At 43.9% G+C, this 25,990-nt stretch overlaps 1 protein-coding gene across 1 annotated transcript; it reads left to right on the forward strand.

The window, feature by feature from the left end:
- LOC137570870 (cystatin-like) lies at positions 1 to 25,990 on the forward strand. The gene is made up of 4 exons (XM_068279577.1): positions 1 to 83; positions 12,743 to 12,954; positions 22,813 to 22,920; positions 25,871 to 25,990. Exons 2-4 carry the CDS (start codon positions 12,751 to 12,753, stop codon positions 25,946 to 25,948), a joined length of 390 nt encoding a protein of 129 aa, XP_068135678.1. The 5' UTR covers positions 1 to 83; positions 12,743 to 12,750; the 3' UTR covers positions 25,949 to 25,990.

The raw sequence follows: 25,990 nt of genomic DNA on the forward strand, positions 1-25,990 counted from the left end.
TCTGCTATATTACAGTATTGTACAATAATAGGCAAGACAGACATAGCCAAACTACATTCAGAGGCAGAAGATAAGCTGCAACTGTAAGTACTAACTTCAAAATATTACTATGAAATAACCTGTTTCCTATGAAATTGCAACAATTTCCAAGCTTTCTCCTCATCCACATAAACACACACACATATATATATATATATATATATATATATATATATATATATATATATATATATATATATATGTTTATTTATATATACACACACACACATATATATATTGTGTTTATGTACCAATATAAATATGGTCTATAAATATGTACACATACTTTCCGTCATCTAAACACACACTGCCACTTGTTCATCTATACACACACACACATTCTATCACATACATCTTCCACCTATACACACACACACACACACACACACACACACACGAGATGTCAAGAACCCACGATTTTTGGTTCGCAAGCGTGAACTTGCAAAAAAGTTCGCGAACCGGCGAACATCTCGAACTGATAGACTTCATTGGGCAGACTAACTTGAAAAACTACAAACACTGTTTTGGGCCACAAAAGTGATGGAAAAGATGTTTCAAGGGGTCTAACACCTGGAGGGGGGCTGATGGAGTGGAATACATGCCAAAAGTCTCGGGGAAAATTCCGCATTTGATGCACAGCAGGGTTATAATCCCAGAAAGGCAGAAATCACGTTACATTTCTAAATTGGAGGCCTAAAGTGCTTGAAAACATCTTGCGTGTGTATACATGGATCAGGTAGTGTAAGTAGTGTACTGCTTCACACTGACAGCCCAATCTCACTGTGTAATGCACCACAAACAGATGGCCGTGCTGGTGCGCACGTTGGCGAGAGTGCAGGTGATGGCGGCTTTCCAGCCCATATGGTTGGGCTGAGGTAGCTCAATGACACAACAACAGTGACTGTCTAGCTGAGCGAATTTTGTCTGTCCACAATGAAGCAACGCCCTTATTATCTTGGGTCAGGTGTGCCCCCTAACACACTCATATAGGTCATTGTTTCATTGTGATACGCAAGCCCCTTTACCGCGGCAAGGTAGCGACCACAAAGGGGAATTGACATATATACATGCCTTTTGTTTTGTTGTTGCAGCCGCAGTGCAGCCAGAAAAATAAAGCAGGCATGTTCACGCACCAGAAAAATTATTATATTAAAAATTCAGGAATCCACCTGGAGTCCTGGACCCTGTTGGTGGTGGCAGAGAAGGCAGTCAAGTGGCCTGCAGGCAGGCAGGCAGAGATGCTGTGTGGAGACTGACTTAGTCTTCGGGCAGGAAGTCACACGGCGTGCAGGCAGAGATGCTGTGTGTGGAGACTGACTTAGTCTTCGGGCAGGCAGTAGTGATGGGCCGAACCTCCGATTTTAGGTTCGCGAACCGGGTTCGCAAACTTCCGCAGAAGGTTCGGTACGCGAAAAAGTTCGCAAACCACAATAGGCTTCAATGGGGAGGCGAACTTTGAAAAATAGAAAAAATTATGCTGGCCACAAAAGTGATGGAAAAGATGTTTCAAGTGGTCTAACACCTGGAGGGGGGCATGGCGGAGTGGGATACACGCCAAAAGTCCCGGTGAAAAATCTGGATGTGACGCAAAACAGCGTTTCAAGGGCAGAAATCACATTGAATGCTAAATTGCAGGCCTAACGTGCTTTAAAACATCTTGCATGTGTATACATCAATCAGGTAGTGTAATTAGTTACTGCTTCACACTGACGCACCAAACTAACTGTGTAACGCACCGCAAGTTACCAGCTGTTTGTGTAGTGACGGCCATGCTGGACTACTGTGCAACATGGCGAGATTGCTCTTCCTCACTCAGTGATGTCAGGTAATGTGTGACTGCCTTATCAACTTTCCATGGCATTGTTAAAAAGCTTACGTTTTGTTTTTAAATTACATTTTCTACTTGCTGTGTACTTGTTCAGTACCGCTACAATGAGAATCCTATGGAGGTGGGCAAGTCTGGCATTGTGACCCCGGGTAATGGCCGGGGAATGAGGGTTTGTATCCGGTGTGGAGCCTGAGCAACGGCTACCCCTACACATCCAAGGAGGGCAGCAGGCAGGCATGGCCGTCCCGAGGTAGTGACCAAAAATAACAATACAGGAGGAGGACTATCGAGGGCTTGCTGTATTTGAAATGTATGTACTTTAAATCCTTTAACGAGAACCAGTTATGGCGGGCAAAGATTACACCACATTCCTTTCACGAGAATCATATGGAGGCGGGCAAGTCTGCCATTTGTGACCCCGGGTAATGGCCGGGGAATGAGGGTTTGAATCTGTTGTGGAGCCTGAGCAACGACTACCACTACACATCCAAGGAGGGCAGCAGGCAGGCATGCACGCCCGCCCCGAGGTAGTGACAAAAAAATAACAATACAGGAAGAGGACTTTCGAGGCCCTGCTGTGTATTTGAATGAATGTACTTTAAATCCTTTAACGAGAACCAGTTATGGCGGGCAAAGATGACACCACATTCCTTTTACGAGAATCATATGGAGGTGGGCAAGTCTGCCATTTGTGACCCCAGGTAATGGCCGGGGAATGAGGGTTTGAATCCGGTGTGGAGCCTGAGCAACGGCTACCACTACACATCCAAGGAGGGCAGCAGGCAGGCATGCACGCCCGCCCCTAGGTAGTGACCAAAAATAACAATACAGGAGGAGGACTTTCGAGGCCCTGCTGTGTATTTGAATGAATGTACTTTAAATCCTTTAACGAGAACCAGTTATGGCGGGCAAAGATGACACCACATTCCTTTCACGAGAATCATATGGAGGCGGGCAAGTCTGCCATTTGTGACCCCGGGTAATGGCTGGGGAATGAGGGATGGAATCCGGTGTGGAGCCTGAGCAACGGCTACCACTACACAGGCAAGGAGGGCAGCAGGCAGGCATGCATGCCCGCCCCGAGGTAGTGACCAAAAATAACAATACAGGACTCAGGAGGACTTTTGAGGCCCTAATTGTAATGAATCAACATTAAATCCTTTAACGGGAATCCGTTAGGGAGGGCAAGTCTGCCATTGTCACCACGGGTAATGGGCGGGGAATGAAGGTTGGATTCCGGCCCGAAGTGGGAGCCTGTTGAGACACATGCTGTAGCTGCCCTGACTGTGCTCTGCAGACCAGGCATCTGTGGTCAGATGGACCCTTGACCCAGCGGAAGACAAACCAAGTCGAAAGCATTTGCCAAGAATGTTTTATGGAGGGCAAGTTTTTTGCCATTTTTTTAAATTGTTTGAAACTGTAGATGGTTGTATTTTTTAATTGTTTGAAACTGTAGATGGTTGTATTTTTCAATTGTTTGAAACTGTAGATGGTTGTATTGCGTTCCGAAGTTGGAGCCTAAGAAACGGCTACCACCACACATCCAGGCAAGGAGGGCAGCAGGCAGGCATGCACGCCCGCCCCGAGGTAGTGACCAAAAATAACAATACAGGACTCAGGAGGACCTTTTGCGGCCCTAATTGAAATGAACTAACTTTAAATCCTTTAACGGGAATCCGTTATGGAGGGCAAGTCTGCCATCCATTCAAGTGCAAGTTCTGCACTGACTGCCAGGTATAATACAATGTGCAGTCACAGATGCAGTGAAAGGTATGCAGTGAGTGCAAACAGCCGTTTGTGTAGTGACGGCCGTGCTGGACTGGTGCGCTGGTAGCTATATGCAGTGAGGTGAGTTCACTCAACCCAAAGGTAGTTATATATGCAGTGAGGTGAGTTCACTGAACACAACAGGTAGTTAGATGCAGTCAGCTGAGTTCACTCAACACAAAGGTAGTTATATGAAGTGAGGTGAGTTCACTCAACAGAAAAGGTAGATATGCAGTGAGGTGAGTTCACTCAACCCAAAGGTAGTTATATATGCAGTGAGGTGAGTTCACTAAACACAACAGGTAGTTAGATGCAGTCAGCTGAGTTCACTAAACCCAAAGGTAGTTATATATGCAGTGAGGTGAGTTCACTGAACACAAAAGGTAGCTATATGCAGTAAGGTGAGTTCACTCAACCCAAAGGTAGTTATATATGCAGTGAGGTGAGTTCACTCAACCCAAAGGTAGTTATATATGCAGTGAGGTGAGTTCACTGAACACAAAAGGTAGCTATATGCAGTGAGGTGAGTTCACTCAACTTAAAAGGTAGTTATATGCAGTGAGGCATATTCACTCAACACAAAAGGTAGTTATGCGCAGCGAGGTGGGTTCACTCAACACAAACGTAGGTGTATGCAGTGATGAGGTGGGTTAACTAAACACAACAGGTACTAGTAGTAGGTAAATGCAGTACTGGGTGGGTAGTACAATGTGCAGCTCCCTGTCACACACACAGGTAGTCACTGAATGTGCTGCTGAATGCTGGTGGGCTGTTGGCAGTGAGACACACACATTATGAATTAGCAATGCTGTCTAAGCAACACAAGTGTCTCTCACACACAGGTAGTCACTGAATGTGCTGCTGCTGCTGCTGGCAGTGGGACACACAGTATGAATTAGCAATGCTGTCTAAACAATACAAGTGTCAGTTTCGAACACAGAAAAAAAAAATTGATCACATGAGCAGGATGAGCTCTGAAAAGAGCTGTTCTGGGGTGCTATTATAGCAATAAGATTCAGCTAGGAGCAAGCTAAGAAGGCAAGAGCCTGACTAATCTGTCCCTAGGAGAACAAGTCTGCAGCAGCTGTCCCTAGTCTGTCTCTAGCAGGCACACGAGTGATGTTAATGGCCGCCGGAGCTTGCCTTATATAAGGGGGGGGCTCCAGGGCTTAGTATAGCCGGATTGGCTACAATTCGCCTGCTGACTGTGATGCAGAGGGTCAAAGTTGACCCTCATAGAGCATTATGGGGCGAATCGAACTTCCCGAGGTTCGACATGAACCGTTCGCCGGCGAACCGTTTGGCCCACCTCTAGCAGGCAGTAGCCCCCCGGGATCCATACCTCATTCATTTAGATAGAGGAAGATCAGGTGTTCTGTGTTAAATAGTCAACTACATCCTGACAATCTTGGGAGTTGATGTCACATGCCTTCTGAATACTGTACTTTGGTCCAGGGCCACAAGAAATCACATCAGCACAACCTCGAACAGACCTGCCAAGTGGTCTGCCTCTGGCTCTGCCTCTGCCTGTTGTTTTGTCCATATTGGGGGGGATGAAGTAAAAGGTATGCACTGACTTGACTAATACAATGTGTAGTCACAGAGATGCAGTGAAAGGTACTGACTGCTGGTATAATACATTGTGCAGGCACACAGATGCAGTGTAGGGTACTGACTGCTAGTATAATACAATGTGCAATCACACAGATGCAGTAAAAGGTATGCACTGACTGGTATAATAATACAATGTGCAGTCACACAGGAGAAGTGAAAAGGTATGCAGTGACTGCTGGTATAATGCAATGTGCAGTACTGCAGTCACACAGGTGTAGTGAAAGGTATGCCCTGAGTGTTGGTATAATATAATGTGCAGTCACACAGGTGCAGTGAAAAGGTATGCAGTGACTGCTGGTGGAATGATACAATGTGCAGTCACAAAGGTGCAATGAAAAGGTATGCAGTGACTGCTGGTATAATACAATGTGCAGTACTGAAGTCACACAGGTGCAGTGAAAAGGTATGCAGTGACTGCTGGTGGTAAGATACAATGTGCAGTCACACAGGTGCAGTGAAAAGGTGTGCTGAATGTGCTGGGCCTGGCACAGTATAGAAATTAGCAAGGGCCAACTGCGACAGTGTCAGTGGGCCACACACAAAAAAAACACATCATAAGAACATTAGCTCTCAAAAGAACTGTTTTGGTGGTGCTTTTCAGGAACAAATATCAGCAAGGAGCAAGCTAACAAGAGCCTAACTAAGCTTTCCCTATCTCTGCAGCAACCTCTCTCTCTTCTCTCACTAGTAACAGCAGCAGGCAGAGTGAGAAAATGGCCGACGCTGCTGCCTTTTATATGGGGGGGTGGGGGGCTCCAGGAGGGAGTGCAGCTTAATTGGCTGCCATGTGTCTGCTGACTGTGATGTAGAGGGTCAAAGTTTAGCCCAATGATGTAGTATAGGGGGCGGGTCGAACTCGCTAAAGGTTCGCGGTTCGACGCGAATCCGCGTTGTTCGCGCTAATAAGTCCGCGTGGAAACCGTTTGGGCTATCTCTAACACACATACATACACACACACATATACAGACACACACTGTCTATCTATGCAAATTAAGGGCTGGGGCACACTAGAGTGTATTTGGCAGCGTTTTTGGTTTTTTTTGCCAATGTATTCTAATAGGTTGAATCCACAAGTGCGATTGCAATTAGAAAAAATCACAGTCGCAGGACATGCCGCATTTTGGGCGCATTTACACTCAATGCAAAGTATTTAAGCGCTGAAAAATTGCTTTTTTTAAAGGGACTACGAGCACCTCTCATGGGCATGCCTTTAAGCCAGACGACTTCCAACAAAGTCGTGCTATGACCCCTCTGGAGGAGTCTCTTGCAATGGCCATGCGTGTCACTTCCTCTTCCTGCTTCATTCAGTGATGCATTTCTCTAACAGAGAAGACAGGGGTGACCCGGAAGTTATAACAGAGCCAAGATGGCTGCCGCGATTTTTAAATTGTAATCAAACAAAAACAGCGTAGAACGGCGATTCAGGCATCAAAGAGGAGAGCACAAGCTACAGAAAGGTATGCATCTTTAAGTACTTTGCAGTACTGGTCGGAGTCTTAAAGGCATGCCCATGAGAGGTGCTCGGAGTCCCTTTAAAGCTTGGTTCCAGAGAAGCACCAAAAACCTCTTCCGCTAGAGGACACTATACAGAACCGTGAATGTGAAAATGCATGTGATTTCATATTGCAGCAAAGCGCATGTGATTTCAAAAGTGTGACCCCCTACATGCCACACACCATACAATTAAAACTTTGCTTTTCCCTTTTTGAAAAAAAAAATATTTGTATAGAAAAATAAATTTTATTTTTTCTCAGTGGATTGAAAAATGTAATCAAATTCCCATTTTTTTTTTACAGCTGTGGTAGAAAATTCTGATACATTTTTCAGAAAATTGAATGATGTAGAATAGATTGTAAATTTCTGGATTTACTGTATTACATAGTCCACAAATGTAGCATGTATTTCATTAGACAGATTTGGTTGTCTTCTTTGTGCATGTCCCGCCCCCTCTCCAGGTCTCCCTTGCTAGTGATGAGTGTAAATGCCAATATTTTTTTCGCAGAAATAAGTAAAGATTTCACTCTAATATTTTAGCTTTTTTTTTGCCTAATATTTGCAGACTTTTGCAGTTAATAGCAAAGCCCCCTTACTAGCAAGAACCGCCAAATTTGCAGGGTATGTATGAAAAGTGGGTACAAGAGGAAAACAATTTTCAAAAAGACCTTATAGTTTTGGAGAAAACCGATTTGAAAGTTACGATAGGAAAAAAGGATACATTAAATTTGGTAAATGACAGAAAATGTAGCAACCTAATGGTAGTGTAGATTTACATATAACATAAGAAATAGCAATGAGTTTCATAATGGGGTTTCCGAGGGGGTCTATACCCCCTCTATACCCCCGCGGAGCCCCAACCGAATGGGACTTTGCACCCTGAGCTGTACCAGCCTGCATGGTCCATGGTATGGGGGGGGCTCTAGAGGAGAGGGGTGGCCAAGCCTCCCCCTCTCCCCCGGAGCCCTTCTCCAATCCATGGACAAGGGGCTCCTTCCAACCTCCGATGAAGGTGAAGAGTAAACACTGGGGGGGGGGGGGTCTTAGTGTTGGGCACCACAAGGGCAGTCTTAGGGTTAGGCACGATCAGGGGGGTCTTAGGGTTAGGCACGACCAGGGGGGTCTTAGGGTTAGGCACCACCAGGGAGGTTTAGGTTTAGGCAACACCAGGGGAGTTTTAGGGTTAGGTACCACCAGGGGGGTCTAAGCTTAGGGATAGGTAGAGGGAGGGTTCTGTGTGAAAGTAGAGTTAGGTTTATTTGTAGTAAAATATTGGTAATATTTACTAATGTTTTATTATAGTTATTAAGAATGTACTTATTAACTATATTTTCCGATTTTACTACATGAAAAAACGATAAAAGAAGGTTATAGACAGTATTATAAAATTATTACGATTATACATATATTATTGCTTTCAGTGTTATAAACTATATTTTCAGATTTTTATTACATGAAGAAACAATAAAAGAAGGTTAAAGTGATGTCGCAAATATCAGATTTTGGGTTCACGAACGTCGAATCAAAACTTCCGGAAAAAGTTCAGATTTGCGTGAACCGGGCGAACCTCCATAGCCTTCAATGGGCAGGCGAATTTCAAGAACTACTAAGACTTTTTCTGGCCACAAAAGTGATGGAAAACTAGTTTCAAAGGCTCTAACACCTGGACAGGTGCATGGTGGAGGGGGATCCATGCCAAAAGTCCCACCAAAATTGACACAGAGTCAGGCTTTAATCCTGAAAGGGCAGAAATCATAGTACATTCCCACATTTGAGGAATAAAGTGCTGCTTTGAAATGTCCAGAGTGGTAATGTAAGGGTTATGCCTGCTTCACACTGACAGACCAAATGCCGCTTTTACGGAGATTGAACCCTAAGAGGTCTGTAAGGCCCTTAAGTGTGTGAGCTCTGCATGCATCCTCAACTGAGGCAGACTGGCTCAGTGTACAGCTGAATGTCTATTTTTTCTTGGGCCTATTTGGGAAAGTTATTGATAAAAAATTATTTTGAAAGTTATTTATATATAGAAAAGTTATTTATAAGAAATTAAAAAATACAAATTTATTTATAAAAAATACTAAATTTCAAGGTCGAATTTTTATAATTTCAATGATCATTTTCAAAAAATGTTAAATCAACAGGTGTCAGGCTGGTGTCACCAACTCCACTGCAGAGCCACGCAGTGGAGGCTTGCCATTGGTATTCAGTGGGGTGGCAGGCTGTCAGCAGGCCTGCCTGCCATTCGTGGTGGGGGTGTCATCACCAACTCCAATGCAGAGCCATGCAGTGGAGGCTTGCGAGCAAGGAAATGCAGGCTACCTGAAACTCCATCATGGTGTCTGAAGAATGAAGAATGAGAATTAATCAACCATAAATACCTGTACCTTTAAGAAAATGTTCCCACGCCAATATCCTCTATTTTGCGACCTTCTTGTTACATTAATTGAAGATCTCCGCACACCCGACTCTATACAGAGAAGCTCACTGCCTAGGGCCGGATTTGTACTCTTTACTGCCCAAGGCCACTGTCACCAGCCACCCACCTTCAGTATTGGTAGCGAGATGATCCCTCACCCCTTCCCTCCAATATAGGTAGCCAGATGACCCCTTCCCTCTAGTATAGGTAGCCTGATGACTCCCCCAGTATTGGTAGCCAGATGAGCCCTACCCAATTTCCCTCCAGTATAGGTAGCCAGATGACCCCTCCCCCCTTCCCTCTAGTATAGGTAGCCTGATAACTCCCCCAGTATAGGTAGCCAGATGACCCCTACCCAATTTCCCTCTAGTATAGGTAGCCAGATGACCCCTCTCCCCTTCCCTCTAGTATAGGTAGCCTGATGACTCCCCCAGTATAGGTAGCCAGATGCCCTCTACCCAATTTCCCTCTAGTATAGGTAGCCAGATGACCCCTCTCCCCTTCCCTCTAGTATAGGTAGCCTGATGGCTCCCCCGGTATAGGTAGCCAGATGACCCCTACCCAATTTCCCTCCAGTATAGGTAGCCAGATGACCCCTCTCCCCTTCCCTCTAGTATAGGTAGCCTGATGACTCCCCCAGTATAGGTAGCCAGATGACCCCTCCTCCCTTCCCTCTAGTATAGGTAGCCAGATGACTCCCCCAGTATAGGTAGCCAGATGACCCCTCCCCCCTTCCCTCTAGTATAGGTAGCCTGATGACTCCCCCAGTATAGGTAGCCAGATGACCCCTACCCAATTTCCCTCCAGTATAGGTAACCAGATGAATCCCTTAATCCCTCCTTCCTTAGCCCCCCCCACCCTCCCTTTCAGTATAGGTAGCCAGCTCGCTTTCACACTTCAACAGCCATCAGTGTCACTTATTTCTCCACTTGTCTCCAGTGCAGAAGCTTCCTCTTCCTTTCCGTCTCCAATGCTGGCCAAGTCTATAGTCGCTGGCCACAATGCAAACGTGCACATAGCAAGGTGGCTGCTGCACAGGCGGCTAGCAGCAGAGTACTGCGCTTAGGCGCTCGCCTGATCTCCCTGCATTGCAAACGATGCATCAGTTTAGGCTGCTGCTTTGGTGCCCTTGCTACTGTGGTGCCCTAAGCCATGGCCTAGGGGGCCTTGTCCTAAATCCGGCCCTGCTCACCGTGCAGCTCTCAGTTTAACTAAGTAGCTGGATGCAAAAGCATCTTTATATTTCCCTCCAAGGCTCCCCATTGGTTCTTTAACAGACGTGGGAACATTTTCTTAAAGGTACAGGTAAGTATTTATTGTTAATTACAGTAAGAATAATACTTTTTTTCATCGTTGTGTTTTTATTTCATTTCACCCTTTGTTTAAATGTATTATTTTTTCCTATGGAACTTTAAAATCGATTTTCTCAAAATCTATGAGGTCTTTTTGAATTTTTTTCCTCTTGTACCCACTGTTCTCCTCCACCTACCCTAAAAGGTGATGTTTCTAGCACATAAGGGGGCTTTGCTATGAACCGCTAAAGTCGGCGGCAAAGTCTGACTATGGTAGGGAAAAATGCGAAAGCAAATTTAAAAAAAAATCACATTAGACATGAACAGCCCTTGTTTGCTGTGAAACTGTTTGCCGGCAAACTGTTTGGCCCATCTCTACTTTATGGTAAGACCCCCTGGCTGGACCCCAGACCCCGCAAAGCCCCATACACTTCTCTCCCCTGTGATGCTCTATCTGCCCAGGTGGAGTGATCCATTGGGATAACACTCTGCATGCAGTCAGTTTACAGGGTAATGTGTGCGTTTACAATGGCAGTGAAGCATCATTTCAACAATATTGTATGCTTCATTGTATGCGTTGTAACATGTTGCATCACATGTGTGAAGGCGGTGCGACTTTTCTGCAGCATTGAATTCTATTGTATTGCAGTGCAGTGTTGTCTTTTTTATGCTCCTCCAAGTCTTTCTCTCCCTCTTCCTCTAACACCATCCATTTTTGTTGAAGACTTGGGACTTGTTTCCTTTTTGTAGTATTATGCACCTTTGTGTACACAAACCTGCTGGAGTCAAATGTATACAAAGTGTGTGTAGTGTTTTACAAAAAGTGTGAAGTTGATAATGTGGTAATAGTTGTGCCTATCTGGGATGGTGTTTTGCTCCTTGAGTGTTTGGTTTTGGAAATTGTGCGAAAGTTCTAATTTTAGCATGTAATCAATTGAAAAAAAAAGTTGTAAAGCCCTAGATCAGGTTTCTTTTTTATATATATGATTTAGTATTTATATAGCGCTGACATCTTCCACAAGAGCTTTACAGAGTATATATAGTCACGTTACTAACTGTCCAACAGAGAAGCTCACAATCTAATCCCTAGCATACTCATATGTCCATTGTAGTCTATGAACAATATAGGGGGAAGCTAATTAGCTTATCTGTATGTTTTGGGGATGTGAGAGAAAACTGAACTACATGGAGGAAATCCACGCAGACACAGGGAGAACATACAAACTCTATGCAGATAGTGTCCTGGGTGGGATTTGAAACAGGGACCCATTGCTGCAAGGTAAAAGTGCTATCAACTACACCACTCTGCAACCCTTGTTGAGTGTATCATTTGCAATGCATATGATATGTTCTGCATAAAACCATTTTTTTCATTATTAATTATTTTACTATGTTGCTTGCTAGGCTTCTAATGCTGTCTCCCTGTGCCAGTATCAGATGCTGCTTGCATGAGAGACGTTCTGCACCTTTTGGCTATTTCAGATTGGCACTGTGATTGGCCTGAGGAAGTGGGCTCGCACCCACAAAACGAGTTGCCTGTGCAAATTAAAACTACTTTGAATGTAGGAACACACTAGGCAAAATCACATATGCGTCTTACATAGCACATAGTGGAAAACGCATATGCGATTCTCCTTAGCGGGTTCTACCCTTAGTCAACCTCGCTAGTGTCATTGGAGAGGTAAGCCACCTCCACCGCTGTTTGCTTTTATTGTGCTTTTAACAAAGTTTTATTGCTCTTGGGCGCCTCTCTCTCCTGTTGTGCAATCTTACATCCCTCTGGGGATGGAAGGTGGGGGGGGGGCGGTTGTATGGTGGCCTGCAGAGGTTCCTACAATTCGCAGGGCTTCTGTATGCTTTTTCAAGAGTGCGACGACCCCTGATCTGGACAAGACGGCATTGCCCGAGAGGAGAGGTATGTTCTCTCCATCTGCTCCTTGTGGTTGGTTGACCCTCACTTCAACCCACATTTGTGAGTATTTTTCATCTCATTTAACACCCCAGGACTAGTGACATATTCCGCTAATGGACTCCCGTTGTCTCTATGTTTTTTTCCTAAAAGTGAATTTTCTCCTCACCCTGTTTGATTGCTGTATGCCCCTCACAGGTAGACTTGGGAACCCAATCAATGACCTGGACCTAACAAGTAAAACATGCATTGGACCACCTGCAGATGTTCTGTCTGTACTGGCCTAATGGAAACCCTGCCTCCTGCATGTAAAGACTAGATTACACCCTGCTATAATACACCTTCTGCTAATACGTTTATTTTTTTTATGAATTTCTTAAAGGTGACATCATGGCTGTTGTCTTCTACCTGTGCATCATTGCTGGACTTTGTTTCTCATCTGCCAACGGGCAAGTAATCGGAGGAAGGACAAAGCACAATCCTGCTTCCCCAGATATTGTGGATGCTGCCAAATTTGCGGTTACTGACTACAATCTTAAGGCAACCAATCCGTATAAGGTGAAGTTTATAAAAGTGACCTCAGCTCAGTCTCAGGTAATATACTATACACCCTTAACAACGCAACATAAAACAGAGCATCTCTGTTCTCCAATCAAATGAAAAATCCCATTACAGTTTATATGGGTTAACTTCCCATTTTTAAGTATAATATACATATAGTGCACCCTACTGGTAGAGTGTGTTGTTTCTCACCATTAAATTAACTTGCAGCACAGTGGCATAGTGGATAGCACTTTCGCCTTGTAGCGCTGGGTCTCTGGTTTGAATCCCAACCACTATCTGCCCACAGAGTTTTAATGTTCTCTCTCCGTGTCTGTGTGGGTTTCCTCCAAGCTTCCAGTTTCCACTCCATCGTAGTCTAGGGCCAATTTATGTTTCTGGGATGTGGGGGACATCCCAAAAACATAAATTGGCCCTAGACTACGATGCACATATGACTATGGTAGGGATTAGATTGTGAGCTCCTCTGAGGGACAGTTAGTTATTATATACATTCTGTAAAGCACTGCGGAAGATGTTGGCGCCATATAAATACAAAATAATAATAATAATACTACCCTCACTCAAACGCAGGGCTGGTTCTAGGTAGAATGGGGCCCCCCGGCAAAATTAACCTGGGCCCCCCCCCCGGCAAAATTAACCTGGGGCCCCCCTGACAGGCTCACTCCCTGAACAGTATTAGCCCAGCAGGGGGCCACTGCAGTGTAGCAGCTCACCTGTTCCGGCCAGAGCATGTTCCTCCATATTTTGAACCAAAAAGATGAGGGTAGCACCAGTATCAAATAAATCATAAAGCTCATAAATATTGACTGTATTAAAGACAGGCTCAATTCTGGTAGCTATGTGAGGTAAATATTTTTTTGTAGGTAAAATACCTCATGAGGTATTTTCCTCTTCTTTTATCAATCCTGAAGGATTTTTCTCCATTTCCAAACATGAGGTAAAACATGAGGTAAATGCATAGAGTGAGGTAAAACATGAGGTATTTCAGTGGTAAGCCTGCAGCAAATAGGTAATTGTCTTTAATTGTCTTCCATAAGTTATGCTACGTACACACTGGCGACTATGGTCGTTTGAAACAGCTAATTAACGATCGTTCCGCCGACAATCGGGGAAAAAACTTTACCCAACGATCATTAACACGAACGACAAAAGAACGACATCGGGAAGATGGAAATATCCAACCTGACGGATCCTATCTACCAACAATCGTTACAAAACTATAGTGTGTACAGGCATCGGCTGAGAACGATCGTTAGAAGGGCCAATGCGCCTGCGTTGAATTCTGCCCAGCTTCCGTACTTCCTTTGTAGCGTGGCCGTAAAGATTGTTACATTGCTCATTTCAATTAAACTTTGTGTTCAAGTTAACAATCATAGATTTGTATCTACTGTAACTCCATGTTATTGTTTTTTTTTAATTCTATATAAATATGTACGCAACAGATCGTTAAAATGTGTATGATGATCGCTGCATCCAATCATTGCATTCCAATCTTTCCAATATCGTTCGTCTGGTAACTATCATTCCTTGCAAACGATAGTTATCGCAAGTGTGTACGTAGCATTAGGATAGTCTTTGGAAGATTTTTTTTTTTTTTTGAGGAGGGAAGGTGTATTTGATTATGTAGCAACCTATGAAAAGTAAATTTATAGGCATCCATTATAAAAAAAAAAAAAGCTCATATACCTTTAGAGGCTGGGGGGAGGAGGGGGGTGGTAGGAGCACTTTTAGAGGCTGGGGGAGGGGTCAGCACTTTAAGAGACTGGGGGTGTGAGTACTTTTACTTTTAGAGGCCGGGGGTCTGGAGGGGGATTACAGCACTTTTACTTTTAGAGGCTGTTGGGGGGGGCCTCGGAGAACTTTTAACCAGAGGAGGAGGGGGGGGGGGATCGGTGTTTGCTGCAGTTTTACTTAATTTTTTTTTTAAATAGAGGCTGTGGGTTGGAGCATTTTTACAGCAGATGAAGGATTGTACAGGGTTTGGAGCACTTTTTCTTTTTTTTTTTTAAACAAAATGGAAGCTGGGGGGGGGATTCGTTGGTCAGATCACTTTTACTTTTTTCAGCAACATATGGGGGCCCTGAGCACAGAACAAGCTGAAAAGGCTCCATGTTATGTGACAGATATCACAATTCTGTCACAGCACTACATTTATCATGTGGTAGAGATAGGTCTAATTATGTGAGGTAAAAGACATGCAGACACGCACCTTATTTCACTGCAGAATTCAAGTGTGAGTTATTTCACTACTAAATACCACACATTTTTTGTAGAAAATTACCACATGGATTACCTCATGAAATTACATGAGGTAAAACTACTTAAACTACCAGATGTAACGATTGTGGAACTTTCTCCGTGATCTGACACGGCAGAAACCCTCCACAAGCGTATATTTGAGGACACCCAGGCTAGGTGCTATGCACCCGCAGAGGGCAATTCCCTCCGGCAGATGGCGCTGTGGAGTGCAGGCGAACACAGTCGCTGCACAGCCACAGATGCCAGACGGGAATTGTACAGATCCAGGACAAGGTACGATCAGATAGCCCACAAGAAACAGAGCAAAGGGACAGAACCAATGTGTGTCCACCAAATTAGTCGCCACCCAGCGACGGTGAACACACAACGGCGGAAACGAAGTGGGAATGCAATCGCAAGAATGGCGATTGCCGACAGAGACACAAGACTGAGCAAAAGAGGGCACGAGGGTAGCAAAGGCACAGCAAATAATACAATGAGGAGATACGGAAAATAACAAACGCTAGCTAACCGCGAACACCGCACTCATTCGCAACAGTGCACGCGGTTATGCGTGGTCTCCACGTGATAAGCACAATAGAGACAAGCACGCCTAACTAACCATTAACAGACAAACATGAAACAGAGGACGCGAGCGCTTGCTTAACGGTTACCTCACCGAGTCTCCAGCAAGCATAGCAGACAAGACAGACACACGAAAACAGGGACAAGCGAGAGATAGGATCCACAGCACTAGCGAAAAGTGGCTAGCGCGATCCAAAGAGACAGATCAGAAGAGATAGCTGGTAGCAACCACTGCACCAGCTATACTCCAAGAACAGAGATCAGAACCATTTCCTGTCGACCGCCGTTGGGACAGGACAATGGCAACAGAACAAACAAACAGATAATACAACCTGACTGGGCTAGAAGGGGAGCCTAAAGCAACCCCCAGGAATTAACTATACTAGATAGCAATGGCTGACACTCCAGCAGTGTCCATCAGGAACAGACCATGGAAGGGAAATGACCAGCAAAGCCTTCTGGGAAACATAAAGCTCTTATAATGCCAGTCATCAAAGAAGGCAGGTAGGGGATTTGCATAACGAATGTATGCAAATTCCCCAGCAAGAGAACAGACCAGAAACTTGCAATGGAAAGACAGGTCTCTGTTCCAGAGACCTGCAGCCCACAGACTAGAGGAATGGACAAACAGCTGTCTGCCTGTGCAGCCAGCTGAGCGGATCATCACACCAGAATTCAAAAGTGGATTTTCCTCATGAGGTAAACCCAATCCCATGAGGTGATTTTTTACTAAACGCTACCAGAATTGAGCCCAATGGGCTCAATTCTGGTAGCTATGTGAGGTAAATATTTTTATTGTAGGTAAAATACCTCATGAGGTATTTTCCTCTTCTTTAATCAATTCTGAAAGATTTTTCTTAGTTTCCGAACATGAGGTAAAACATGAGGTAAATGCATAGAGTGAGGTAAAACATGAGGTATTTCAGTGGTAAGCCTGCAGCAATTAAGTAATAGTCTTTAGTCTTTAAATGTCTTTCATAAGTTAGGATAGTGTTTGGAAGATGTTTTTTTTTTGTTTTTTGTTTTTTGGAGGAGGAGGGAAGGTGTATTTGATTATGTAGCAACCTATGAAAAGTAAATTTATAGGCATCCATTATAAAAAAAAATCCAGCTCATTTACCTTTAGAGGCTGGGGGGAGGGGGGGTAGGAGCACTTTTAGAGGCTGGGGGGAGGGGGGGGGGTCGGAGCACTTTTAGAGGCTGGGGGAGAGGTCAGCACTTTTAGAGACTGGGGGTGTGAGTACTTATACTTTTAGAGGCTGGGGGTCTGGAGGGGGGGGGGGTTACAGCACTTTTACTTTTAGAGGCTGCTGGGGGGGGGGCGCCTCAGAGCACTTTTAACCAGAGGAGGGGGGGAGAATATCGGTGTTTGCCGCAGTTTTACTTAATTTTTTTAAAAATAGAGGCTGTGGGTTGGAGCATTTTTACTTTTTTTTCCAACCAGAGGTTGGAGAATGGCAATGTTGGGGGGGGGGGGGGGGGGGGGGCAGATGAAGGATTGTACAGGTTTGGAGCACTTTTTCTTTTCTAAAACAAAATGGAAGCTGGGGGGGGATTCGTTGGTCAGATCACTTTTAGTTATTTCAGCAAAATATGGGGGCCCTGAACAAGCTGAAAAGGCTCCATGTTATGTGACAGATATCACAATTCTGTCACAACACTGCATTTATCGTGTGGCAGAGGTAGGTCTAATTATGTGAGGTAAATGACATGCAAACACGCACCTTATTTCACTTCAGAATTCAAATGTGAGGTATTTCACTATTAAATACCACACATTTTTAGTAGAAAATTACCACATGAATTACCTCATGAAATTACATGAGGTAACTCTTTACTTAAACCACCAGAATTAAAAAGTTGATTTTCCTCATGAGGTACACCCAATTTCATGAGGTAATTATTTACTAAATGCTACCAGAATTGAGCCCTAGTGTGCAGAAAAGGATCCTAAACTTGAGCATAAATTTCAACCAAGCAAAATCATCACAAATACCGCCCCACACTACAAATGTCACAAATAACCAATGAGCTTCATTAGAGTTAATAGTTGCACAAGAGAAATAAAAACAATTAAAACCAAAGATTCCAGGTTACACGCATATGTATGATGAATAATGTGGTATAAATTAATACATGAGCCCAAATCCTTTTCTCTTCTCCAAAAATAAATAGCATATAGTAGAGCGTGGGGTGAGTAAAGTGACAAGTGCTAACAACAATAGATAACAATGCATAAATATAGGTAGAATCGTGCAAAATAGTGTGAACAAAGTGCATAGAGTGCATGAGGTAGAGAGAAAAACTCTGCCAAAAAGTGCAGCACGGAGATCCTTGCTGCACTTTTTGGCAGAGTTTTTCTCTATACCTCATGCACTCTATGCACTTTCTTCACACCATTTTGCACGATTCTACCTATATTTATGCATTGTTATCTATTGTTGTTAGCACTTGTCACTTTACTCACCCCACACTCTACTATATGCTATTTATTTTTGGAGTAGAGAAAAGGATTTGGGCTCATGTATTAATTTATACCACATTATTCATCATACATATGTGTGTAACCTGGAATTTTTGGTTTTAATTGTTTTTATTTCTCCATCTCTTGTGCAACTATTAACTTTAATAAAGTTTATTGGTTATTTGTGACATTTGTAGTGTGGTGCGGTATTTGTGAGGATTTCCTTTGTTGAAAATCATGTTCCTCCATATGTCTGTGGCTTCGTGCAGACGTGCACTCTGGTCTTCATCCTCGTAAGGGTGCCTCCCCTCTGTGTCCCTGCGCATGTTATTTCATATAGCATGCGGCAGGTTACATAGGGTGGTGCCCCAGCAAGGATAAACATGGGAGTGTACAGAGCTATATGGAAGAGGGTATCTACACTGTAAGGGCCATGGGGACCAAAATAAAGTTAGGGGAGATCGGGGGGGGGGGGGGATTCAGATGGGACTCTGTGCCAATTTCCTAGGTTGCCCCTATAGTAGTGCAGGCCCTGCTCAAACCTCAGATCACCACCTGTGACTCTCCTCTTCCAGAGGACCAGGTCCTGCTTCCCTGAGCCATGTATCGCGTGGCTTACTGGCTATATCACATGGGGAATGAGTGTTGATAATGATTACCACTGTGCTAGTCTCCTGAGCATATAGTGATATTCATTAGGTCCCTGATGCCCAACATAGAGCTAACAGGGCTAAAAGATAGTGTTGGGCTAATGCTGTGTAGCAACAGGAGGAGGCTTTTGATAGAGGTATTGCCAAGGCCTATGCATAAACCAAATCTATCAACCAACCCACCCGATAAACACACAGACACAGTACTGCTTTTCATTGGATAAACACAGAACGTTCCAGTTAAAATCAATGGTCACCATGCCATAATACTAAAGTTTGAGCAGGTCTAGCCTGCTGCTACCAGAGCCTTTGTTATGCATTGTCCTTTTCAGTGCTGGAGCCACTCGTTGCTGAAGTTTGAATGTCTGGGCAGAGGACAACAGACTAGTTGTGTGTGCGTCTGCTGGACCAACCAGTTATCTGGTTACTACAGGAATACCCAGGGCATCTTCTAAACCTTGCCCGTCATTATAATAATAATAATCCTCTGCGACTAGAATTTCTAGTCCTCACCTTTTTTACTCCACTGTCTTGCGTACGAGAGGAGTCGTCGGATACAGCCGGTATATGGCTGATCCTGCTGCTGCACAAGTCCCAGCCGTGTTAAATACTATTCCCCCACCAGGCCGCCATGGATGATGGGGAATGAAATAATTTGGCTTCCAGCAATTGCTGTAAGGCGAATTATTGTGTTTTAAAAGTAACTTCAGCTCCGTCTTCTGACGTCCCCGAAGTTACTCCCTGTGTGCTCAAGTCTCCTGCGCTGGATTCACTTGTGTTCGACTGTCTGGACTTGTGATTACTGATACATTGGTTTTTTACGTCCTTTGCTGCCTTGTTGTCAGTAATTATTGATGTTGAAACTTTGTGCCCCACTATTTTGTAAACTGTGAATGTATTCTTGCATACCTCCGAACTTTTTGAGTTAAAGGGAATCTTAAGCATTAAAAAAAAAAAAAGCAATTTAATTTACCCAGTGCCCATGCTATCACTTTGCTATTCTCTCGTCATCAGTATCGGCCTTCGATCAGCTGGCCTCCAGGAACGCGCCTCCTTATCGCGCCCCGTGCACAGTAGCGTTCTGTGCATGCAGGGTATGGAGAGAATGCTACTGCGCATGCGCGGAATGCTGCCAAGTATTGGAGAAATTCTCCATCGTATATTTGTATGCAAATCCTTTACACTAATAGGCACATCCAAGATAATGCACATAGATATATGCCTGCAAAATCCATTTACAATGAGACGCGAAACAGATGGGGCACCTAACAATGAACCTATCTAACAAAGAGATAATTCCACTTGGTGCTTAATTGGACATAGACTAGGTGGACTAATCCAGGAACATTGCAAAGTACACATCCACGTTCAATCCGTGTGGTTTTAACGTTCTCAATGTCACAATCCACCTCATTTCTTTCTGAATGAAAAGCTTTTCCCAATGGCCCCTGCTTTGCGGACAGCATACCTTCTGGATACCTTTAAAGGTCAGTCCCATAGGGTTACCCCCATGGAATTCACAAACATTTTGGGCAACTGGGCTGCTGCCTTCCTCATTTTCGATATCCCTTATGTGTTCCTTTATGTGATCCTTTACTGCATGTTTAGTTTTCCCTAAAGCATAAAGCTTCTCACATGGGCGTCTAAGTTGATACACGACATGATAGGTTGAACAGTTTATAAATGATTTAATATCAAACTGTTTTGAACCAGAACTATTGGAGAACACACTTGTTCTTTCAACATGATCACACACTGGACATCCACTGCATCTATACATGCCAGTAACTCTATGTCTCTGACGCAGCCATTCACACCCACTGCTTGCACTAACACAGAGTCGTTGCTAGCCCCAAAGATCAGTGGCACGTGTCACTGATCTATTCTGGAGTTCCCCAGATGTCCCCCAGGCAGAGTCAGAACTGTGGAGCCTCTATGGTGGCATGCTGGAAGCTGTGGTACCTCAATAGTGGGCATGCTGGGAGCTAGGATGCATCAACGGGGGTATGCTGGGTGTTGTGGTGCCTCAATGGTGGGCATGCTTGGAGCTGTGATGCATCAATGGGGGTATGCTGGGTGCTGTGGTGCCTCTGTGGGGCATGTTGGATGCTGTGGGGTCTTTATGGGGGCATGCAGGGAGCTGTGGTTATTCTATGGGGCATGCTGGGAGTTGTGGTGCCTCAAAGGGAGTCCTGTAGGAGCATGGGAGGGGGTCCACTAGAAGGTCAGGGAATGCTATGGAGGGACTGCCAGATCACCTGGCAACAGTCCAGCCTTCCCAGCAGAAAGCCAGACCAGCCAGCACAGAAGCCAAGTCTGTCTAGTTATGTTTAAATGGCACTGCTTATTTATGTGATATGCTGCATTTATTTATTTTTTGTATTGATGGAGAGGTGGGCTTCATTGAACATTATGCTGGGCAGGCCTACTTAGACTGCTGTTAAATTTATGTAAATTTGGCTCCACCCATGACCACACCAACAATCTGGTGCATGGCCCACCCATTTTTCACCTAGAGTGCCCAAAAGTGCCCTGGATCTCTTAGGATCCTAGCAACGCCCCTGCATTAATGTCAGGCACATCAACTAAGTCTGATCTTACTATGCGATCCCCTGAATTTTGTGCACATCGTGCTGTGAGTAATGGAAATGGGCCGACTACTGCAGCGACTTTGGGATCTGACATGGGGATTTTCCAATGTTTATCTCATGCTCCTTTCAGTTGTGGCGAGTGTATTGGGAGATCAGCCTCTCATAATCGGGCTCTGTGGTCCTTCCTTCCCTCAGCTTCAACAAGACAGCCCTGCCTACATCACCCACACGACCAATGCTGTTCTCCAAGAGATGAGGGAGGTATCCCCTTGCCTCAAACCTGGAGAACATGCTCCCCAGCTTCCTCTGCAGGTTCATCTCCTCATTGCAATTTTTGCTGCACCCTTATTAGCTGCCCATAGGGAATGCTCCTTTGCACAACTTCAGGGTGAAGTTGTGGAAAGGAGATTTTCCTATGGGCAGCTAATAACGGTGAAGAGAAATTACAGTGTGGGTGATGTAGACAGAGCTGCCTTGTTGAAGCCGAAGGAAAGAAGGAAGTCATTGAAGCTGAGTGAGGGAAAGATGGAAGTGCAGATATGTATAATTGTGTATATACAGTACGTTTTTCTATTCGGTGTAGTACTCCATTTTGGCCACGAGGTGGCTCTACAATTTCTGTGCAGAAGTGTATAATTGTATTTGTTTCTCTATTCGGTGTAGTACTTTATTTTGGCCACAAGATGGCTCTAGAATTTTTGTCTATAATAATCCTATGTTCCATCAATACGATTCAGGGGCGTAACAACAGGCCCTGCAAGGGATGCCGCTGCAGGGGGGCCCTTAGGGGAGAAGCCTGAGAGGGGGCCTCTGGCTCTGGGGCCCTCCAGGGCCATTTTTAAGGCCTATTGACTACTAGTGCAGGAGTACTTACCTTCTTCTAGTCACACCAAAGGACAAGGGTAGTGTCTGAAGGTCTCCCTTGTCAAGCAGAAAAGTGCATAGTGCTTTGTGGAGGTGGAAAAGCCCCTCTTTCTCCCAATGCTGGCTAGCTCAGCTGTAGGAGACCTGTACACTTTTTTCACTTTTCCAGGGTCATTATCAGTCCTTATGCCTAAGTTGAGAGGGTTGATACAGGTTGGGAAGACATATGTGAGCCAGATGGAAGGATCAGAGAAGGAGGAGTTATGTAAAATGGTAGGAAGTCCTACCAGCTGGCATGTGATACAATTGTCCCATTAGTTATGTGATGCAAGTGACATGTGAAGCTCCTGAAGGGTGCAGCATGCTTCACTAAATAATTAGTGCAGACCCCGTTATCTGATCTCTAGTCATAACACATTTAGTTTTAATGTTACAAGTTTTTTTTTCCTTTTGTAGAAAATCAGTGTTTTTATGCAGGATTTTGCATTTGTTATAGGTTGTTGCTTGGGAAAAATTTTATCTACATGTGGAAGTTGGAACAACAAACTGCACAAACAATGGTACTGTTGAAGATGTTGATTCTGATTCCTGTGCAGTAAACCAGGTAAGTCAGATTTTACAATATATTTGAAAAGGCTTCTAATTGTCACTATGTCAATATCGGTATCTGGATAAAGAAAAATAAAAAAAATAATCAGTGTTATATGTTTACGATACAGCTAAAAAATACAAGTAGCATATGTGCTAATGCAGCAGGCCAACAAAATGAATGATGCCCAGTTTACACTAGACATATCAAAAACTGATCCGTGTAAAAACTGAACCGTGAAATTCAAAAAAATCAGGTCATGCCATAGCTCAGTGAATGTATAGCAGATGACAGAATCAACGCCAGTTTTAGCTCCAGCATAATTTGCTGAATTTGTGGATACCAAGCTTGGCTGGTCTGCTGAATTCCCATCTAGTGGAATGGTATCTCAGGCTGTGGACCAGCTAGAAGGATCGTTAACCTGTTCACCGCTGTATCAACCTTGGTGTATTGTTCACAGTGCTGATCGACCCGCTCCGGACACCATTACCTCAAAAAAAGCCTAAAATTATGCCAGAGTGCTGAATTAAATGTATCAGAGATGAACCAAGGGTTATTTTGGGATGCTAGGAAATATGGGCAAATACAGCCACAATCGCGGCCGTGCATAACGTATATGTTACGGCCAGAACCTGAAATCTGGCAACTTCTGGTTCTGGTCAGTCAAAAGTAGAAGTGGCCGTCTCACTGCGGCTAATGTCCAAAATGCATGGATTCCTGGTGGCTCCATTCCTCTCCTACGGTTTTGGCTCCTCCCCCTGCCCTCCTCCTATTGACTTCCGGCAAGTTGTTTGCTGTGACAGGAAAGCAGGGATTTCTGCCATTCGTTCCTGCAGAGTGGGTGCTGGCAGAAGCAATGTCTACAGTGTTCCCGCTCAGCTTCCCTGACAAACAACTCTGGGTGCATTGTGTGTGTGTCCCCGGCCGCCAGAAGTCAATGGTAGGGCAGAGGGAGGAGCCAGAGCCGGGGAGAGGAACGGAGCCACCAGGAATCCATTCATTTTTAACATTGGCTGCGGACATTGGCAGCAGTGAGACGGCCACTTCTATTACTAATTTGCGTCTGATTTGATATTTATCGAATTGGATGGTCGATTGGCGCCAAATTGCTAGTTTGGTTGGCCAGATTTAGGATGTATGAGGTGAACAGAAGGAGTGTAAAGTTTCCATACATGACTCAGTAATGCTGTAGAGATGAGGCTCACGTTCGCATTACCTCCTACCCCTCAATTGGCTTTTTTCCCCATCCCGTTCCTTGGGGCCTTGGAAAGAATGTCTTGCATCAAAGCGGTCTTTGGATCCAAAAACATTGGGGACCAGTGCCTTAAAGAGAAACTCTGACCAAGTATTGAACTTTATCCCAATCAGTAGCTGATACCCCCTTTTACATGAGAAATCTACTCCTTTTCACAAACAGACCATCAGGGAGCGCTGTATGGCTGATATTGTGGTGAAGCCCCTCCCACAAAGAAATTCTGAGTACGTTCTCTTCACAGTTTCCTGTCTGTGAACCTTGCTGAATTGTAGGAAATAGCTGTTTACAGCTATTTCCAACTGCCAAAAAAACATGCAGCAGCTACATCACCTGCCAACAGTAAAAATGTCACCATGTGATAAATGTCAGAATGTAAATCAGGTATTTAAAAGATTTTACAATGGACAAACACTGACTAAATCATTTATACATAATTATTGTAAAAATGAAGCACTTTTTTTATTACATTATTTTCACTGGAGTTCCTCTTTAACCACTTCGCCATATCTGGACGCATATATCAGTCCAGATAGGCAGTGGTGCTGCAGCCGTGTGGTGCGCGCAATCGGGCGCGCGCTCCCGCTGCCTCCCGCTGCACCCCCGATCAGTGAATGGGAATATAATTCCCATTCACCGATCTAAGTCCCCGGCAGAAATACCGACGCTTTCTCATCAGAGAGCGTGGTATTTCTGCCCCCAGGAAACTTCTTCTCTTCATTTTAGTTCCTAGATGCGACATCGTTCGCATCCAGGAATTTTTTGAATGTGGCCATCTTGTGGCCAAATAGTAAACTGCACCCACATACCTGTATTGAATAAAAAAATACATTATATTACATCTAAAATTGGCTATTTACCTCCCAAACTAAAATTACCCAAATACATTTTTGTATTAAAAAAAAAATAAAAAAAATTACAATTAAAAAAAAAAAACTACATAAATAGTTACCTAAGGGTCTGAACTTTTTAAATATACATGTCAAGAGAGTATCTTATTAAATTTTTTAAAATTATAAGCTTGTAAATAGTGATGGACGCAAATTGAAAAAATGCACCTTTATTTCTAAATAAAATATCGGCGCCATAAATTGTGATAGGGACGTAATTTAAATGGTGTAATAAGCGGGACAAATGGGCACATAAAATGCATGGGTTTTAATTACTGTAGCATGTATTAATTTTAAACTACAATGGCCAAAAACTGAGAAATAATGATTTTTTTCCATTTCTATCTTAATCTTCCTGTTAAAATGTATTTACAGTAAAGTGGCTCTTAGCAAAATGTACTACCTAAAGAAAGCCTAATTAGTGGCGGAAAAAAACGAGATATAGATCAATTAATTTTGATAAGTAGCGATAAAGTTATTAGCGAATGAATGGGAGGTGAACATTGCTCAGATGCATAAGATTTTCGAAGCTGTAGGCTGAAGTGGTTAAAGGGTTCTTACAGAGCCATAATTGAGAATGCCTAGTCTAAAGACTAGGAACTAAGCTATGCACACATATAGAGACTGCATGCTGCAGTTGTTACGCATAGAAGAACCCCAGCTTATCAGGTGTATGTAAAGAATACAGCTTGCCTGCCTCTAGAAATCTGTTTTATGAATGTGGAACTGTTTAGTAATGGATGTGGTAGTCACAAATGACTTCTAGTCTCTGTGTTTGTAACATTATTTCTTTCTACTCAAAATTCTTTCTCCTTTTTTCCAGGTGCTCACATGCTATTTTGAAGTTTACTATAGACCGTTGAAGAGTCATACTGAAGTGCGAAAGTCATCTTGCTCTTAATCTGTAAATTATAGCAGCAATGCAATAAATATATTTCACTCA

This window comes from Hyperolius riggenbachi, chromosome 4 (assembly GCF_040937935.1).
Source record: "Hyperolius riggenbachi isolate aHypRig1 chromosome 4, aHypRig1.pri, whole genome shotgun sequence".
NCBI lineage: Eukaryota > Metazoa > Chordata > Amphibia > Anura > Hyperoliidae > Hyperolius > Hyperolius riggenbachi.

What these genes read in the sequence shown, in the direction of transcription:
- LOC137570870 (XM_068279577.1), top strand. Translation starts at nt 12,751, where the DNA reads ATGGCTGTTGTCTTCTACCTGTGCATCATTGCTGGACTTTGTTTCTCA. An exon ending in TGACCTCAGCTCAGTCTCAG is followed by an intron (nt 12,955 to 22,812) that starts GTAATATACTAT and finishes CATTTGTTATAG; the next exon opens with GTTGTTGCTTGGGAAAAATT. An exon ending in ATTCCTGTGCAGTAAACCAG is followed by an intron (nt 22,921 to 25,870) that starts GTAAGTCAGATT and finishes CCTTTTTTCCAG; the next exon opens with GTGCTCACATGCTATTTTGA.